Consider the following 21516-nt stretch of genomic DNA (forward strand, 5'->3'; position numbering starts at 1 on the left):
AACATAATGCCCTATATAAATGTTATTACTTATTGTTATTATTTTTAATATTATTAATAATATTTTAGGCATTTAACAGAGTAATACATTTGTATTATTACATATATATGTACATATATATATATGTGTGTATATATATATATACACACATATATGTATATTCCCATTATGTAAAGATAGTAACCATGGATGGATTCAGAACTAGTTGCACAACAGAACATAAAGAGTTATGATTAATAAATTGATATCAGTCAAAGGAATTATCAAGTGGAATGCCATGGGTCTCTGTCCTTGATTACATTTTACTTAATATTTATTGTGACATATAAAAAGTTCAAGAGACATAGTTTATGGATATAAGCAATCATTTTATTAGTCATGCTAACATATTATTAATAAAATGATGGTCATTTGGCTCACTCTGTTAGACCAAAGACAAATAAAAGAACCCACTCAAGGCTTATGTGTCCTTAAAATAGTGGGTGCACTTATTCTATTTTTTTATTTAAATTTATTTATTTCACATATTTAGTTTTCAGCATTGATTTTCACAAGAGTTTGAATTACAAATTTTCTCCCCATTTCTACCCTCCCCCCCACTCCAAGATGGCATATATTCTGGTTGCCCTGTTCCCCAGTCAGCCCTCCCCTCTATCATCCCCCTCCCCTCTCATCCCCTTTCCCCTTCCTTTCTTGTAGTGCAAGATAGATTTCTATGCCCCATTGCCTGCATATCTTATTTTCTAGTTGCATGCAAAAACTTTTTTTTTGTTGTTGTTTTTGAACATCTGTTTTTAAAACTTTGAGTTCCAAATTCTCTCCCCTCTTCCCTTCTCACCCACCCTCCCTAAGAAGTCAAGCAATTCAACATAGGCCACATGTGTATCATTATGTATAACCCTTCCACAATACTCATGTTGTGAAAGACTAACTGTATTTTGCTCCTTCCCAACCCATCCAGCTTTATTGAATTTTCTCCCTTGACCCTGTCCCCTTTCCAAAGTGTTTGTTTTTGATTACCTCCACCCCCATCTGCCCTCCCCTCCATCATCCCCCCCCTTTTATTTATTATCCTCCTCCCTCTTCTTTCCTGTGGGGTAAGATACCCAATTGAGTATGCATGGTATTACCTCCTCAGGCCAAATCTGATGAGAACAAGGTTCACTCATTCCCCCCTTACCTGCCCTCTCCCCTCCTCCCACAGAACTACTTCCTCTTGCCACCTTTATGCGAGATAATCCACTCCATTCTATCACTCCCTATCTCCCTCTCTCAGTATGTTGCTCTCTCATCCCTTAATTTCATTTTATTTCTTTTAGATATCTCCCCATCATCTTCAACTCACCCTGTGTCTGCTCTCTCTCTTAAATATATATATATATATATATGTATATATATATATATATATGTATACACACACACACACAGATATATATATATACACACACACAGATATATACATACATACACATTCACTTATATATATACATAAACATATATATATATATATATATGCATATTCCCTTCAGCTACCTTAATACTGAGGTCTCATGAATCATACATGTCATCTTTCCATGTAGGAATGTAAACAAAACAGTTCAACTTTAGTAAGTCCCTTGCAATTTCCGTTTCTTGATTACCTTTTCATGCTTCTCTTGATTCTTGTGTTTGAAAGTCAAATTTTCTATTCAGTTCTGGTCTTTTCACTGAGAAAGCTTGAAAGTCCTCTATTTTATTGAAAATACATATTTTGCCTTGGAGCATGATACTCAGTTTTGCTGGGTAGGTGATTCTTGGTTTTAATCCTAGCTCCATTGATCTCCGGAATATTGCATTCCAAGCCCTTCGATCTCTTAATGTAGAAGCTGCCAGATCTGGGGTTATTCTGATTGGGTTTCCACAATACTCAAATTGTTTCTTTCTGGCTGCTTGCAGTATTTTCTCCTTGATCTGGGAGCTCTGGAATTTGGCGACAATATTCCTAGGAGATTTCTTTTTGGGATCTATTTGAGGAGGCGATCGATGGATTCTTTCAATTTCTATTTTGCCATTTGGCTCTTGAATATCAGGGTAGTTCTCCTTGATTATTTCTTGAAAGATGATATCTAGGCTCTTTTTTTGATCATGGCTTTCAGGTAGTCCAATAATTTTTAAATTATCTCTCCTGGATCTATTTTCCAGGTCAGTGGTTTTTCCAATGAGATATTTCACATTGTCTTCCATTTTTTCATTCCTTTGGTTCTGTTTTATAATATCTTGATTTCTCATAAAGTCACTAGCTTCCACTTGCTCCAATCTCATTTTTAAAGTAGTATTTTCTTCAGTGGTCTTTTGGACCTCCTTTTCCATTTGGCTAATTCTGCCTTTCAAGGCATTCTTCTCCTCATTGGCTTTTTGGAACTCTTTTGCCATTTGAGTTAATCTATTTTTTAAAGTGTTGTTTTCTTCAGTGTATTTTTCAGTATTTTTTTGGGTCTCCTTTAGCAAGTCATTGACTTGTTTTTCATGGTTTTCTCGCATCCTTCTCATTTCTCTTCCCAATTTTTCCTCTACTTCTCTAACTTGCTTTTCCAAATCCTTTTTGAGCTCTTCCATGGCCTGGGGCCAGTTCATGTTTTTCTTGGAGGCTTTTGTTGTAGGCTCTATGACTTTGTTGTCTTCTTCTGGCTGTATGTTTTGGTCTTCTTTGTCACCAAAGAAAGAATCCAAAGTCTGAGACTGAATCTGGGTGTGTTTTCGCTGCCTGGCCATATTCCCAACCAACTAACTTGACCCTTGAGTTTTTCAGTGGGGTATGACTGCTTGTAGACTAACGAGTTCTATGTTCCACGTTTGGGGGGGAGGTGCCAGCTGTGTCACACCCGCACTCCTCCTTCCCCAAGAACCCCCAACCCGGACTGGGCTTAAATCTTCAGCAGGCTGTGCACTCCTGCTCTGATCTGCCACTTAATTCCTCCCACCAGGTGGGCCTGGGGCCAGAAGTGGCAGCAGCTGTAGCTGCCCCACCTCCACTGCCCCTGGGGCTGGAAGCCGAACCCTGAACTCCTTCCACTCCCGCAGCTTTTCCCACTAACCTTCTCCACTGTCTTTGGTGTTTGTGGGTTGAGAAGTCTGGTAACTGCCACAGCTCACTGATTCAGGGCGCTAGGGCTCCCTCCGCCCGGCTTCTGCTCTGGTTGGTCCACGTCGCTCAGGCTGGGTTCTGCTCCACTCCGTTCCCAGCTCCCAGCTCCCAGCTCCGTGTGGGATAGACCTCACCCAGAGACCATCCAGGCTGTCCTGGGCTGGAGCCCTGCTTCCTTCTGCTGTTTTGTGGGTTCTGCAGTTCTAGAATTGGTTCAGAGCCATTTTTTATAGGTTTTTGGAGCGACTCAGTACGGAGCTCATGCTAGTCCCTGCTTTCCAGCCGCCATCTTGTCTCCACCCTCCAGGTGCGCTTATTCTAATGAGGGACTGGGGGATGTAATTCTGATCACTCAGAGATTTGGTCAGAGAATTATCTGTATCCATATCACCTGTCTGACAAAAGAAAGAATCTACACTTTCCTAGACCTGTCTGAGTAAAACTCAATGGGCCAGAATCCATCAATTCCCTTCAGCTAAAATTTCTTTATCTATTGAATACACCTGAGTTTTCCTTCTCAGTATCAGCCCTGTACTTCAAAGGCTGCCTGAAAACCCCACTACAGGGGCTGATTTCTAAATGAGGAAGTAGAAAAGAGCAAAAACCTTGGTCCTGATTCAATAACTAGTTATTAATACAGGAGAAAAATAAATTAATGATTCAGTTGAAGGTATCAAATTAGTGAATTATAGAAGCTGGTAGAGAAAGCTATTGTGGATAATATGGCTCCTTATACTGATGAAATAACCTACCCAGATTTTTTTCAAACCCTACTATAATAAACTTTATCCTATACAATTTAGACCACATTCAGGTCAGGATATCACAATTAAAAAGGCTATTTAAAAATGAGAATGCACTCAGAATAAGGCAAAAGGACTAAAAACCATGATGGCAAGATTTAGTAGAAAAAAATGTGGGATTTGGAATCAGAAGTTTAGGTCCAAATCCTTTTTCCCCCTCAAATCCTGATATTTGCTACTAGGGTGGCCTTGGTCAAGTTACTTCAATTGTTTGAATATCAATGATTTCTATACTCCCTTTAACTTATAAATCCTGTGAGCCATATGAACATTGACAGAAGGGGCAGTTTTCAAACATAAAATTTGTCATATAGAAAATGTGGTCTGTTTTGATGGATGAGAGCAGAAGTAGGACTAATGGTTGAATTTTTTACAAAGACTCATATTTCTGTTCAATCTAAGGAAAATCTGTATAATAAGTAGAACCATCTTCAAACTAATAATTAGACCTCATAACTATTAAATTGGCTAATTGGACAGAAAAAGTGAATGACAAATGTTGGAGGAGACATGGGAAAAATTAAACTTGGTGGAGTTGTGATCTGATTCAACTATTCTGTAGACCAATTTAGAACTATAGTCAAAGGGCTATAAAACCATGCATATCCTTTGACCTAGCAATATCACTACTAGGTCTGTATCCTAAATGAGATAAAAAACAAAAAGGAAAAGGACCTATATGTACAGAAAATATTTATAGCAGCTCTTTTCTGGGGGTCAAGAATTAGGAGTTGAGGAGACACCCATCAATTGCGGGATGGCTGAACAAGTTGTGGTATGTGATCATGATGGAATATTATTGTAGTATAAGAAATGATGAGCACGATGTTCTCAGGAAAACCTGGAAAGTCTTGCATGCACTGATATGAAGTGAAATGTACTGATTATCATGGTCCTCTTCAGGAAGGCAAGGAGAAACAGCAACCTCCGTGAGTAGAGAAGGAGCTGCGCATTAGGGACCAAACTTCCATTTGGACAACATGACCGGCCTTCCCTCCCTTCCTCCCTTCCTCCCTTCCTTCCTCCCTTCCTTCCTCCCTTCCTCCTTCCATCCCTCCCTTCCTCCCAAACTTCTAGTTGTGCAACATGGACGGCCTTCCTTCTTTCTTTCCTTCCTTCCTCTGTTCCTCCCTCCCTTCCTCCATCCCTCCCTCCCTTCCTCCCTCACTCCTCTCCCTCTCCGCATAGGGTATCACACCCTTAGCTGCCAGTACTCTGACCAAAGTGAATATAAATTTTGATCTCTGAATTTTTTTTGTTTTGTTTTTTTTCTCTTGAAGACCAGCCTCATCCCCAAATCACTCTGGTCCCACACCACTGTTTGGTGCAGAATAAATGTAAATAACAATTGTTTCTGTTTTAGTGAGAAACCCTGAGGGTTTTCCCCTCCCAGAACTATTTTTTTTAAAGAGACCATTTTTTTGCCTAATTTTTTATATTATTTAAGCCTTAATCACTGAATGGTCATTGCCTCAGTCATACTCTGGGCCCTGTTTAGGACACTGTATTGGCAATCAAGATGGGCTTTTAGCCCTTATTCAACAAAGTGCCCTTGAAAAGTTTGGCCTTTGTTTCCTTGATTAAAATAGGAGTCCTTGATGACCTCCTTGCCTCAAGGGAAAGCCTAGTTTACATGGGTTTGAGTGACATGTTTGTGACATCAAAGGCTGTTAGACCACATGGGTTTAAGTTGAATTTTTGTGATACTTTCAGGTCATGTGGGTGAGTCGCATGTGTCACCTTTGACCCTGAACAGGATATATAAACCCAGAGGCTGGCTTTCTTCTTTGGAGCTCTGAGCCACAGCATCAGTGGTGCATGACTCTGGGCCAGCCATTATTATGAGCTCCCCGACTTTGGAGAAAATTCAGATGTTGATGCTTCTCTGGTAACTGTATATTGTGATTTTGTCACATGGAAATCTGTCTGTTGATTCATGTTTATTTGCTCAGTTTGTATTTTCTCTGCAGCTCAGGGTGCTGCCTTTTTCCCCTGAACTAAGTGAATGATATTTGTATGTTGGATTGAATTAAGATTGTTAACCCCTTAACATTGCTTTCCTTAGTAAAGCAGATCAAAAGAAGCTGTGCTTGCAGTGTTCTTGTTGTTGGGCTTGTGTTGGTTTTTCACCCCACAGCAGCTGCTAGCCAAATTGTTGAAACAGACCTTAGCTTGAAAAGGCCAAAGTCCCCCACTGCATCCTGGGCCATCTCCATTTGTCCTGATCCATATCTGGCCATTGGACCCAGATGGCTCCACAGGAGAATGGGAGGCTGATGACTTTGCACAGCCCTCCCTCACTTAAATCCAATTCACTTACATGTCATGGCATCACCTCCCCAATGTCATCCTCTTCAAGAAAGAAGGACAAACAGCAGCAGCATCAATATTGTAAGATGATTAGCTGTGAATGACTTAGTGATTCTCAGTAACACAATGATTAAAGATGGTGGAATGAATGCACTCAATGGCATAGCTTCTAAATACTTAAAGGAAAAGCTAAATGAATTACAAAGAGAAATGGACAATCAAACTACAATGCTAGAGGACCTCCATTTACCCCATCAGCCCTAGAAAAATCTAATGATAAAATAAACAAGAAAGAAGTTAAGTATGTGAATAGAATTTAATAAAAAATCCTTAAGATAGACTTCTGGCGATTACTGAATGGAATCTTTTCTTTTCTCTTTTTTTTTCAATCAGGTGGAGAGTGAGAGAGTTAGATGTAAAATAGATTTCTATTTTCAAACAATGGAAAGGGTATGCTACAGATGTGAAATGTTGCATGTACTTTAGATAAAATCACTCTATTATTAGTTTTATGTAACTTTTACTTTTTTTACAAGCAAAACATCAACAAAACTTTCAAAAAGAAGGAAATTAAGCTAATAAATTTCCATCTACTCTGATGTCAGGCAGTTGTTTTTACAAATTGATTGGAATTTTTTGCACTTTTATTTCATTAATAAATGTGTTCTAAAGCCACAGGAAGTTTTTCTTTGGATGATGTTCCCTGGATAAAGCTAGTAGAGCTATAACAGACAATTAAAACATCAGAATAGGAAATGAAAAAGGACAGCTAAGATTGCTGATCCTTTTTGTCTGTGTCACAAGCCTACGTATGTGTGAAACTGTCCCATTTACACATAAGTACGGGTTTCCTAAATGTAGAAAAACATTTAGGGCCATTGAAACCTTTAGTCTCAGCTAAAAAATACAAATGTATTCATGCTCCCAATAGAAACACATCAATGCCAAAGAGAATGACAGAGTGGAAAGTGCTATATTTGAAGTCAGAGGACATGAACTCAAATCCAGACTCTGCCACTTACTACTTGTGTGATCTTGGGCAAATCACTTATGTGCTCTAAGGAAGTCAGTTTACTCATATGTAAAATGATAAAGTTGGATTAGATAACTTCTCAGGTACCTTCCAATTCTAACTTTATGAACAATAATCGATGGGAACTACTAGCTCCTCCAGCATCATATCTAATAGGTAGCATTTCTATAGCACTTTAAGTTTGCAAAGGGCTATAAATATGTTGTCTCTTTTGGCCCCCATAACTACTAGCTTCCCCAAAATAATCAAATAAATTTGCACTCCAGGCAAAAACTACACCCCTCCCAATCCTAACTGCATGACTTAGAAGATGCATATTATTTACTTACCTATCAAGATAAGCTTTGTGTAACTGAGGCAATTATATCAGATTAATTCTATCTTCCTCTAATTTACCTGAAACAAGGTCTCAATGCCTGAAATTAAAGTTTAAGTGACAGTAAGTAAAATGTGTGTCATAGCAGGTGATGTAAAAAGATTTCTTTTCCTTGGATTTAATGTCATTACAGGGCTGAGGAAGAGATGACAATAAGGGGAAGAGGGAGGAGAGGGAAGGTTTCCGACTGACATTTAGTATATGCATATTTAGATAATTGCTTCCTGTTATTTACCCATAGACAAGAAGAACATGACCTATACTCTCCTTTTCTTTTACAGTTCTTGTGATGGATGCATGCTTGATCCAGGCTGTGGATTCTGCTATAAGATGAACAAATCAGATGTGGTTGACTCCTCGTGTGTTCCAGTCAATAAAGCATCAGCAAATGAGGCTGCCTGGGGCAGGTATGTAAGTTGTTAATTACCTTCAAATTCTAGGCTATTTTTATGGCATAGAGCTGTTTTTCAGATTCTTGTTTATGGTTGCAGTCACTTGGTTCTTGAAAGGGCTGCTAGTTGAACTATATGTTGTGTTGGTTTTCAGAATTTGATTGCTTTGTGGCTGTCAAATACTGCAGAGTAGGAATGAGCAAAAAAGTCCACTTTTCTCCCACAGTTTTACTTCAGAAAAGTTGAGCAAAAAGCACCAGACCGAGTAGTGACAAGAAAATCTAAAGAGATACCAATGTGGATTTTAAAAAAAAATCTAGCTTAGATTTTTTTATCTAGCATAGATTCAGCCTATGATCATGTAAGCAGGGCAGGGACTACTATTAGGAGTGAGTCTGTGGCTCTGTTGCTCTGACTCCAGAACGTGATTCAGCTTATGGGAGAGTAACTAGTGAAGAGACTGCTGTCTATCAGGTGAAGGCTCTGTCACCCTGACCCTATTTTGTATTTTGGATGCAGTCCACAAACCTGGGCAGAGGCTAATAGCTGAGTAGCAAGGGAATGGACTGAAGGGTAGCAGTGAGTCTAAACCTCCTAAACCTCCAAGGTAGCTGGTAAGGGCTGTAGCTATGAATTTTTTACTGGAGCTCCAAGCAAGGGAAAGCCCACAATTGTGTTGCCCAAATCCAGACCAGGTTCAAAAACCTGCAAGGGTGGAATTAGGATACCAGCAATCTGATATCATCTTATATCAGACTTATTTTTGTTGTTATTGTTCAATCATTTTTCAGTCAGTCTGAGTCTTTGTGACCCCAGAGTTTTGGAGTTTTCTTGGCAAAGATACTGGAATGGTTTGCCATTTCCTTTTCCAACTCATTTTCTAGATGAGGAAACTGAGGCAAACAGGGTTAAATGATTTACCCAGGGTAACACAGCTAGTAAGTGTCTGAGGACAGATTTAAACTCAAGAAGAGGAGTTTTTCTGACTCCAGGCCTGGTGCTCTCTATCCACTGTGCCACCTAGTTGCCCCTCAGACTACTAAGGGCACACTGTAAATTTACAGCTCCCAGGTTTGAGCCATTTCTGACATACCTTCTCCAGTGGGAGGCCACAAAAGCAGGCCTCTGCAAGGCAAAAATATACCCTAAAGTGCACATACCATGACCCCAAAACAAAGTCCCAATTCTGGAAGTTAAAATTGGATGAATGAGTAAATGAAAAAAGATACCACTAATAAAGAGCATGGGACAGCCAAAAAATAAACCCAGAAGAAAATAACTTCAAAATATCAATAAGCAAAGCTTCAATGAAAGTCACAGCTTAGTCAAAAGATCAAACACAGCTACTGGAAAAATGATGCAAGATTTTAAAAAATTAAAATGATATTATAAATGAAATGAAAGCACAAGAGGGAAGAATTGGAAAATGAAGGAGAATTTGGAGGAAAAACTGAGAAAAATTAGCAGCTTATTACAAGAGGGATAAACTGTTACTCAAAAAACAGACTTCCATAAAGTTAGTATGGACCAAATACTAATGATTCCATGAGATAACAAGAAATATAGAACAAATTCAAAGGACTGGAAAAATAGAAGAAAATATAAGGTATCTCATATTTAAAAATTGACCTGAGAAACAAGAAAGATGATTTGAGCATCGTTGGACCACAACAAGGCCAGATCAAGAAAATATTGCCGGGACATCATGTCAACAAATTATTATTGAACCATACCAAGAACTATTAGAAACAGAAGGTAAGATAAAAACAGAAAGAATACAAGAGTCCCCTCCTGAAAAAAACCTCAAAATTAATGTGATATCCTAGTGACACACTAGAAATATAACCAAAATCTATAGCCTCCAGGTCAAAGAAAAAATATTGTAAGCAACTAGAACAACCACTATCAGACTCCCTACCCAAGAATTTTAGGATCTCATAGACTCCACAATATGCCTCAAGTTGACATTTGATGAATAAAACACCAAATTTGGTTTTTCTACAGTACTTTCTATTGACAGCCTCCATTATAGATGAGCACAGAGCATGTTAAAAATCTGACAACCAAGAATAACTTAGCCAACAAACTAAATAAAATCATGGTTTGGAGTAGAGGATGGCTCTTTATAAAATAGAGGATTTCTATTCATTCCTGATGTAAAGGCCAGATCTGAGTAGAAATTTTGAAACACAAACACTGTAGTCAAGAGTAATATTAAAAAGTTTATTATGGTTGAGCAATGAACACTATACAAGGATAAATGTTTACATTTTAATATGGAGAGGACAAATAAGGATCCCCCTCTGAGCTATAATTTCATTAAGGGCAACAGAGGAAGTTAAGCAAGACAGAGAGCCTGACAGTGGTATTTTTTGTTTTGATGATCTTTTAAAAAGAAAGGAAAAGGAAGAGAGGAAAGAATACAGTGAGAAGAAATACAGAAGGATTTTATAATCTCACACAGTGGTGGGGGGAGGGGAACAAATACAAGCCTATACAAAAATGGATGAAGTTAGAAGACTGAGCATCACTTGAACCTCACATCTCAACTTATAGTAACAGTTGGTATAGAAATATTTTGATCTCAATCAGGAGAGATGAGGGAATGGGGAGAGAGGGGAATTAAGAGGGATGGCAGATAAGTAATCAGTCATAAGCAAGACAAACAAATGTTGGAGGATGGTTTGTAAAGAAGGGTTTTAAAATGAAAAAAAGAAAGGGTAAGAATTCATGACTAGGCAAACAGGGGCAGGGGAGCAGAAGCAGATTGCAGTAAGCATAGAGAACTTGTACTGAGCACCCTCCTTTTCTCACCACTTCATGAAAAGAGGACATGGGGGGAAGAGAGGAAAAATTATTAATGAATAGGATGCACAATTATTGATCATAACTTTGGATATAAGTAGGATGAGCACATCTATAAAATTAACAATAATAATAATGGATTAGAAAACAAAACCTACTAATATATTGTTTACACAAAAACACTTAAAACGTGTAGTCACAATATGAAGCAAAGGACTGGAGCTATTATGCTTTTAGTTCAAAAAAGTCAGGAATCCCAATCATAATTTTAGACAAGCAACATCAGAAATAGAATTAGTTCAAAGAAATAAGCCAGGAAAATGCATTATACTCCCAGGTATATTTTATAATGAATAAATATTAATAATTGATATATGTGTTTCCAATGGTATTGCATTTTAATGAGCCAAATGAGGTACAGGTAGAAATAGAAACTAAAACTAGAATACTAGAGGTCCTTAATGTATCCCCTTTAGACCTAGAGAAAAAATTTTTATATGTATTTTAATTCTTGTCAATGATTTCAAAATGAGGATGTCCCAACACTGGCCTTGAATTTGTCATCCATTTTGCTCCTTCTCTTTTATGTAGTCACTCAGAAATATGTTATTTTCAACTATGATTGTTGTGGCTTGTCATCACACATTGTTTTTATCCAGGTATTCACCATAGTCTGTTTTTCCTTCCACAAAAATTTGAGCCCCTTTTTTCACATACTGATAGGCCAGATCCCTCGGGCCTGGCTTGAAAACTGACATTCTGTGCCATGTGGTCCTTTGGCTGATATCACTCTGTTGCGATGTCTCACTTTCCCCCGATCATTACATCTCTTTCATGGCCAAAGGAAAGATTGTGACTGGATGTTTTACTTCTGACTATCTCAGAACAGGATCCTGACCCACTCTTCCAAGTAACTGGACATGATTAAGAGATCATTGAAGTGCTAAATTGGTACTTCCTTCAGAGTAATGTCTTGCAAATTGATTAAGTACCTGTAAAACAGGTCTTCAAAACATGGCTTGTATTTTCTTTTCTTCTTAGCCAGTTTGGAGTTTATTCCTAAAGTGGAGGCCCATGAGCAGGGCCAAGCTAGGAGATGGGGACCCAGGAGATAATTTTTTTTTAGGAAGAAAAAAGTTAAAGGCCTGAATAGAGTTTTAGAAAGTTATGATGTTTAGTTAGAAAGATATGATGGACTTCTGATGACTTCTAAATGTTTCTATTTAGAAAACACAGAATATGGATTTCTCAGATGTATATAGTACCTATAAAGCATTTTGCCCAGTGATATTCCAATAAAACCAACAATTTAAGTGAAATGAGTGAATATTTACAAAATTAGAAAATGAGCAAATTAAGAAAACAAGAAGCAGGGAATTTAATCTAATCTCAGAAAGAGAAATTGAACAAGGCATAAATGAACTCATAAAAGAAAAAAATACTGTGGCCACTCAGATTTACAAGTGAATTCTAGCAAACATTCAAAAATCAATTCCAATATGAAAAACTATTTGCAAAACTGGAAAAGAAGGGATTCTACCAAATTCTTTCTATGATACAAATAAGGTCTTGATACCTAAGCTGGTGAACATTAAAACAGAGAAAACAATTCTATGAACTCCTTTGTCTTTGTAAGGAGAAGTTGTGAGCTAATTTTCCATATGGCTTCAGCATTTTTTTTTAATATTGATTCTTTTTAGTACTGCTTAACTTTCTTCTCATTCCTTCAGTTGACATACTCCTTGATCACCACTGCTGCTTCAGGAACCCTCTTAATGTCCTTAATCTTCTTCAAGATTCACTCTATGTCATCCAATCTGTATCCCGTCGGCAAGAAGAGAGTAGGTTTATCAAGTTCTTCTTTTCTCTAAATTCTCCTCTTATTTATACTATAGGATTTCAACATAAATGTTGATGTTTACTCCAACTCATGGCCTGCTAGTTCCTCAGTTTCTTCAACTTTAATGACCTAATCCTTCACCCTACGCCAGTCACATACAGGGTCAGTTTTACTTGATGTTACTGTCACAAAGTCCCACTTTCATAAACAAGGATGCCAAATTTTATTTTATTCAGTTTCTCCTCTAGCATGACCACTCATAAGTTATTGAATAAGAACCTACCATTTAGAATACCAACAGCTAAGAAAATATTTATAGGCAATATGATACCTGATATAGTTCTTAACATCTTTTACCTCCCCTTTTTTGCCAATCCATCACCATTACTACAGAATAAGAAAACTACCTAAAGGATTGAGAATCTTCTTTATTTCTTGGATTGTCATCATTAAAGAATTCATCACCATGTAGCCAGGCTAGTTGTAGTCAGTCCCTCCATTCTTTGCTAGGTTAACCCTTAAAAAGTAAGCATGGGCTATTGTCTGAGCTTCCAGCTTGGAAGAACCTGGCAGAACTTGTATACTTCACAAACCTTAAACATAAATAATCCTAAGGTTATGACATCATAATGAGAAGGGAATAATAAAAAGGGAAAATTAAAAAAAATAAAAAGGGAAAGGGAACAAGCATTTACCAAGCACTTACTATGTGTCAGGCATTGTTCTAAGCACTTTACAAATATTATCTCATTTGGTCTTCACAAAAACCCATTTTATAGTTGAGGAAACTGAAGCAGACAGAGAGGTTAAGTGACTTGGCAAAGTGTCTGAGGCTGCATTCTAACTCTGGTATTCAGGCTGAACATTCTATCTACTGTGCCATCCAGAGTTCCCTTTGACTCTTTGGAAGGTCTAAACACAGTAAGCATTTTAATAAATATTTGTTGAATTGAGTCTAGTCAACTTTAGCTTTTAAAATATTCAACAAAGTTTAGTCTCACCTATTAAGTTCATATAGGCATCAGTAAGCCTTTCAATAACAAATGCTTATTTAATTTAATTGGAATGGAATAGAATGGTAGTCAATCAATAATGTTGAAAATTTTCATTTTGGTAATTTTTTTTCAAAACTGATCACTAACAGAATAGATCACTAGTAGAAAAAAACATTGAATTAGCAAATAAGATACCTGATTTCTGGACCTGGCTCTGCCATTTCCTATGATGACCTTCTCCCAGTTGTTAAACCTCATATCAGTTTCCCTATTTATAAAATGATATTCTGACGTGGGCCTGAATCAGGCCAGTGCCCTGCTAATTTAGGTCCAGTTTTCAACAAAATAAGACACTCATAGTTAATTCAATAGTTGACAAAAAGGAGATTTATTTAACCATAGCAAGGGAAGGATAGTCAACAAAAAGAGGCATTGAGAGTCCCTTCAGATAATTCAGCTGACCAAAGCTCACATATGATTCACCAGTCTGAGAACTCCTCCAGTTAATGGCTGCTTTACACTTAAGCAACGAAATAATGTCAGTAAACTGAGCCATCAGTCCTTTGACCTTGAGAAAAATCTTAACCTTTTAAGGTAAAACTAGTCCAACTCACTTTAAAAACTGGCCAAACAGGAAAGGGGTTAAGAAATTAAACTCAGAGGATTTTGTGAGTATAAAATGAGTAGCATTTTTTTGTTGAATGAAAATTATGAAATGACAGTGTTAATCTCCTGCATCTTAAAATATGCATTTCTGATCTTAAAATATGCTTTCAGAAATTTTTCTTTCAGACACTCAAGAATTTGCACACCTTTATAAATAAATATTGTAACATGTAATTTAGTCATTTAAACAAAAATCTTTTGAGTATTCATAGTCACCCTTGCAAAACTAGAAATAGCTTGTCCTGGCATTTTAGAACTATTTGGGGGCAACTAGGTGGTGCAGTGAGTAGAGGACTGGCCCTGGAGTCATGAGGACCTAAGTTCAAATCCAGCCTCAGACACTTGATATACTTACTAGCTGTGTGACCCTGGCAAGTCACTTAACCCCAATTGCCCTGCCCTCCCCCATCAAAAAAAACAAACAAACAAATAAAAAGAACTATTTGACTATTTGAATGTCCTTATGAGAATCAAAAGAATAAGACATTAACTAATAAATCCAGGAAGGCATTTATTCATGTTCTTGCAAGAGAGGGTAACCTAAATTACACAGGCACATCTGTTGAAGGCAAATACACAATGCTTTATACCCCATCCAGATTCACATTTCCCTCCCCTACTCCCATTGGCCAGGAGTTGCAAGGTTCACAGTCTCTCTTAAGACACCTATACCCACCCACGTGGGTCTCCACCTCTGATTACATTTCACATTTTGGGCACCCCCCCCAATTCTCATTTCCTTTCTATTTTGACAAGTCATAAACTTTTTGAAAAGAATTTCCTCAATTGATGTAGCCCGGCTATGGAAGTTTCCTTCATCATTAACATAAGAAGAGTTCCAATATACAAGATAAGGTTGTGGAATGAAATTTTCCTTCAGTCTTTAGAGTTGTGGAAACAAAAGAGACAATTCCTGGATTTTCGTTCAAAGGAGAGATGTTCACCTTTAGATATATTGATAAGCAGGCCCCACATCCTGTTGAGTGAAGTATAAATCTGTTATATCCTGGTTACCACAAGCTATTGGCCACTCTTCCCAGTCTTTCTGTATAAAAATGTCCACCTTGCTCATTAAATTGCTTGGTTCTTAAAATATGGCCTGCTGTTGCAACAATTTGGCTAGCAGTTGTTGTGGAGGTGAAAGACCAACACAAGGCCAGCAACAATAATGCTGCTAACACAGGTTCTTTTCATCTACTTTACTAAGGAAAATCTTATTTCAATCCAACATACAAATATCGTTCACTTAGTTCAGGGGAAAAAGCCAGCACCCTGAACTTCAGAGCAAATACAAATTACAAACATCAACAGAAAGACCTTGTCTGATTCAAATCTCAATGCATAGTTAACCAGGGTTTAACAAAGTCCCAACATCTGGGTTTACAAGCTGGAGGCCTCTTAACTAGAGCTGCCCAGAGTCTCCACATCAACATAACTCCAACAGTGAGAGCCCCAAGCAAATAGCTCTGTTCTCTCTTTTTATACACTCTTTAGCCATCATCAAACGTCATCTGAGTGACCAAAACTCAGGCTCCTACTACTGGCTCTGGTCTTAGCAACTCCCCTTAAGACCCTGATGGCTTCACACCCATATAGGCTTAGCACTCAGTAGAGAGGTGTTTGGGCCTGGGGCTTTGCACCTAGCAAGGCTCAATCAAAGACACTTAATTAATCTATCATTCTAAAACAGTAAAAAAGTCCCAACTTAATTGATATTACATCTGCTTGTATTGGTGTCACAATTAAATCTTGTCTCTGACTGAAAGAAGGCTTGAGAGGTCAAATTCTTTCAAGGCAGACCCATGCCTTTTGCCCTTGAATTTTGGGGTTCCCAGCACCCCTAGACTGTAACGCTAAGATACTAAGACACAATAATAACTCAGTAATAAGTAGAAATTTCTTAATATGCTGATTCAATATCTGTTTAATACACTATAGCACTTTAATTTGATAATTAATGATATTAACATAACTAGCTAGATGTTCTTTGTTCCAATTCACAATGAAAATCCAATTTGTCATATTTCATATAACAAGGATTCATTTTGTCTAAGCTACCATGCTATAACTGGTAGAAAGATTCATGGGATTTAGAGTCAAAAAACCCATTCAGATCCTACTTCATCCACTTACCAGGCAAAGACAGATTAAGTGATTTGTCCAAGGACTCACGGTTAGGATCATCTGTGATCTGTACTCCTATATGGTAAGTATAAAGAATTCCATGATCCTATGATCCTATTTATGTTACCTTGGCTAAGTCCCTTAACCTTTCTGGGCCTCAATTTTTTTCAATCTGTCTTCTTAATAACAATGAAATATCCAAGTCAGTTTTCAGGGATTTGAATCCATATTAAAGATACAATAAATGCAAAAATCCAAATGCATAAATATTTGTAAATATATATAAGAGGTGTCAGGATTCTAGCTACTTGTGATTGTGAATAGGATCAAAGAATCACATATTTAGAACTAAAATGGACCTTAAAAGTCATGTAGTTCAACCTCCTAATTTTACAGGTGAGAAAATGAAGCTAAGAAGGGCTAAGTGACACTGAATACCCAACAGTGGCAGAACCAGGAACCAATTTTAGCCATAAATCTCTAACTTTAAATCTAGCATTCTTTCCATTGAAACATGCTATTCCCAATTGAAAAGAAAAAATTTAATAGCCATGTTGGAAAGTGAGAAGATATAATTAGTACCTCCAAAAACATTTTCTCTTTGGTAAATTTGACACATAAAGGCTATAGCAACATATTTTATTGATGAACCCACATGAATAAAGGTAAGTGAGTAAACCTTAGATTGGAGGGAGAGGTGGTAATAACATTGATCAGTAACAATGAGTGGTAGTTTAGAGATATCAGATCTCCTGTTTACGAAGATCATGGCATCCTAGATTTAGAGATGGAAGAGAGTTTAGAGGTAATTGAGATCAACCACCCCATTTTACAGGTGAGGAAATAAGGATCAGAATGCTTAAGTGACTTGTCCAAGGACAGCCAGGTATTAAGTAACAAAGCAGGATTTTTTTTTAAGTTAAATCCACTGGGTTCCAAATGAAGTGCTTTTTTGCCTTGCCCTTAAGAAATTTATTATCTAATTGGGAAGGAGAACAAACACATGAGAAATGACATGAGAGATGTTACAAAGCAACATATCAATAATTACCTAACCTAACTAATAAGCATAAAATAAATGTTTTTGAATGCCTACTATGAGTGCAAGGTTGTCTTGCTTTGTCCTGCTTGGATCTGGGTTGTAGTCCTGGTTGGTGGTTCCTGGGGGAGGAGGAGTGCTAGGGTGGCAGAGCTTGTGGCGACTGTGGAGAGGGAATCCTCCTGGTAGTCACACAGCAGAAAAGAGGGCTTGCACTCACAGACCACAGCACAGGCCAGGAGAGGAGAATCATACCACCTCAGAACAGAAGTAGCTCTGAAAACAGCAGCACAAAACCCCTGAAGCTTGGGACAAAGAACTCTCCACTCTGAATGCAGTCAGTCATACCCTGACAAAAAGCTCAAAAGTCAAATAATTGGCTGGGAAAATAAGCAAGCATTGTAAAAGGACTCCAAATGTAGAATCTTTCTTTGGTGACAAAGAAGATCAAAACATACAGCCAGAAGAAGTCAATAAAGTCAAAGGTCTTACATCAAAAAACTCCAAGAAAAATGTGAATTGGTCTCAGGCCATGCAAGAGCTCAAAAAGGATTTGGAAAATCAAGTAAGAGAAGTAGAGGAAAAATTGGGAAGAGAAATGAGAATGGTGCAATAAAATCATGAAAAACAAGTCAAATACTGAAGAAAATAACACCTTAAAAAATGGACTAACCCAAATGGCAAAAGAGGTCCAAAAAGCCAATGAGAGGAATGCCTTAAAAGGCAGAATTAGCCAAATGCAAAAGGAGGTCCAAAAGATCCCTGAAGAAAATAATGCCTTAAAAATGAGAATGGAGCAAGTGGAAGCTAGTGACTTAATGAGAAATCAAGAAATTATAAAACAGAACCAAAAGAATGAAAAAATGGAAGACAATGTGAAATATCTCATTGGAAAAACCACTGACCTGGAGAATAGATCCAGAAGAGATAATTTAAAAATTATTGGACTACCTCAAAGCCACGATCAAAAAAGAGCCTAGACATCATCTTTCAAGAAATTATTAAGGAAAACTGCCCTGATATTCTAGAATCAGAGGGCAAAATGGAAATTGAAAGAGAACTGAATATATGCACAAACACACAAACATTTTGGTATAGAAAAGCCTAAAACTCAATAGGGAAAAAATCAGGGACAGAGAGGAGGTGGGCAGATTAAGAGGGGGAGGGAATAGTCACAAACAAAACCAACTTCCTGATCCTAAAAGGCAAGGGCAGGAAGAAAAGAAAAAAATTAGAATTCAAGATTGCCTTTTTAGACAATTAAAGAATGGCTAAACAAATTGGGATATATTAATGTAATAGAATATTATTGTGCTATAAGAGATGATGAAAAAGATAATTTCAGAGAATACTGGCTAGTATGAACCGATAAAAAGTAAAGTAAGCAGAACCAGGTGAACAACTTATACAAGTACAGGAACATTTTAAAGAAAAACAACTTTGTAAGACAATAACTCTGATCATTGTAATGATCAACCATGTCTCCAGAGGACCTGTGATGAAGCATATTACCTACATCCTGACAGAGAGGTGAGAGACACAAGGGGCAAAGATATACAGTTTTGTATATGGTCACTTTTTAGATTTGGTTTGCTTTAGGTTCCTTATTTGCTAGAAGTTGTTTTTCTTCTTTCTCTCATTTTTTGATTTCATGGGAGCAGGAGGGTTGGAAGGAAGAGTGGCCATTATCAATGCCAAAAAAAGAACACCATTATAACATTAAAAAATGTACAGAAGAAAACACAGAAAAAGGAAAGTTTTAAATCTAATATATAGAATTTATTAAATACTTTTTAAATAAAGCAAGTGGTATGAAACAAATTTATGACTTCATATTGAATAGTCTCATGTTCTATTGTGTGTATTGAAATCATTTTACAAACCTCAAAGCACAATATAAATACTATTGTTGCTAGTTGGTCTCTTTGCCACAAGTTTCTTCCCACTCCAGTCCATCTTTTATTCAGGTATCAAATTGATCTTCAAGTCTGACCATGTCACCACCTCCTTCCCACTCCCCACTGAATAATCTACATTGGTTCTTTCTTATCTCCAGGATCACATATAAAATCCTTTGTTCAGCTTTTAAAGCCCATCAAAATGTGGCAGTTATTTAAACCTTATTCTCTCCTATGTACATAATGATACATGATAATACTGGACTCCCTGCTGTTTCTCAAACAAGTCACTTCATCTCATGACTCATGCATTTTCTCTGACTGGAATGCTATCCCTTCTCATCTCCCCTTATGGCTTACCTGGCTTCCTTCAAACATGTCAGCTAAACAGCTTACCTTCTATAAGAAATCTGTCCTAGTCCTCTTTAATCTTAATCCCTTCCCTCTTACGATTTTCTCCAGTTTATCCTCTGTATATCTTATTTGTACTTGCTTTTGTGTGGTCTCTTCAGTTAGACTGTGAGCTCCTTGAGAGAAGGGACTCACCTTTTGCCTTTCTTTGTATCCCCAATACTTAGCACAGTGACCAATATGACCTCATAAAACATATATTGGCAAACTAACCTAATTGTTGTTGTTAGGGTTACTATACTATTCATCAACCAAGGTGGGTGCTCAGAGGATTGCAGCAGGGACAAGGGCAGAGGACTTATCAGACAAGGTGGGGTTAGACTCTAGAGAAATAACTCTCCAGTGGCACCTAGTCCATTCCCACTGGTACTGGAGAGTCCAATGGCCAGGTTCCATGTCCAATACCACTTCTGACACCAATTAAGGTCAACCAGACAGAACTTGCCTCTAACCTGTGGGTGGCCAGAACTGAACAGCGCAAGCTAGAGACAGGAGAGTCAGGAATCAAATAGAAGTTTAATTTCAAAGTGATGGAAATGGCTTGTAAGCAAGGACACATGTGCCAAGGCTCACCCCTAGTTTGGGGGTGGGGGTGACATGCTTTAGTGTGGCCAAATCTCAATACTTACACCAATGGCTATGCTGCGAGCTGTTGCCCTGAAAATGATGGGTAGCAATAACAATGTGTCAAGTTTGATTCATAGCAGGGATTTATGACCTGAATGTGGATACCTGTCCAAGCTTGTCCTGTCCTTGTCCAAGCTCAGAGAACACCTGGTGCTGGTCAAAGCAATACAATAATTATGAGATTATGTCAATGGGTGAGATAATCCAGAGGGTGAGCACAAAGGATTGTCTTTATGCCAAGCTCAGGGCACAGCTTGCTTTCTTAGCCTTATCTCTGGAAAACAGGGTATCTCCTAATATCTTGACATTTCTGTAACCCTTTGCTTTTTGACTTTATCATTATTCAACTAAAATTCCTCTCTCCCAAGTTACAGATCTAATGACCTTTTCTCAATATTCACCATTTTTGAATTCTTTGTAGCATTTGACACAATTGACCACTCTCCTCTCTGTGTTTTCATGACCCTGATCTAATTTGGTTTTTATCCTACCTTTCTGATCATTTTTTCTCTTTTGCTGGATCTTTATTCATGTCATTCCTACTGTCGGTGTCCTTCAAGTCTCTGTCTTGCACCAAGTGATCTTTTCCCTGTATACTATCTCACTTAGTTTTCTCCTCATCAACTATGAATTTATTTGTCATCTCTATGCAGATGATTCCCAGATCTATTTATCAATTTACATACTCACTTCTGACTTCTAGTTCATAGGCATCTCAAACTCAACAGATCCAAAATAGAACTTATTTTTATCCCCAAACCCTCCACTGTACTGGAATTCCCTATTACTGCTGTAATTGCCACAATCCTTCTAGTAACTCACTTCAAAACCTGTGTCATACTTGACTCCTCTCTCATGCCATATATCTAATCACTTGCAAAATCTTGTAATTTTTTTTCCCTACAACATCTCATCTATGTCCCCTTTCCTCCATTAACATAGCCCCAATCCTAGTTTAGGCCCAAATCACATTTTACCTGGACTATTTCAATAAGCAATTGGTATACCTTTAAGTCTTTTTAATCGATCTTTCCCTAGAAAGTTTTTTTTTAAGTAGAAAACAAATTGTGAAT

General features: G+C 37.6%; 1 protein-coding gene and 1 pseudogene across 1 annotated transcript in view; one reads left to right on the forward strand and one right to left on the reverse strand.

The window, feature by feature from the left end:
• SLC2A13 (solute carrier family 2 member 13) overlaps nucleotides 1–21516 on the forward strand; it is a 274941-nt gene that overhangs the window by 224878 nt on the left and 28547 nt on the right. The window contains exon 7 of the mRNA XM_036760016.1: nucleotides 7928–8053. Within this exon, the coding sequence (XP_036615911.1) occupies nucleotides 7928–8053 (126 nt within the window). The remainder of the gene's footprint in view (nucleotides 1–7927; nucleotides 8054–21516) is intronic.
• On the reverse strand, nucleotides 11404–11859 carry LOC118850550 (annotated as a pseudogene).

Source organism: Trichosurus vulpecula, chromosome 5, assembly GCF_011100635.1.
Source record: "Trichosurus vulpecula isolate mTriVul1 chromosome 5, mTriVul1.pri, whole genome shotgun sequence".
In the NCBI taxonomy this organism is placed as follows: Eukaryota; Metazoa; Chordata; class Mammalia; order Diprotodontia; family Phalangeridae; genus Trichosurus; species Trichosurus vulpecula.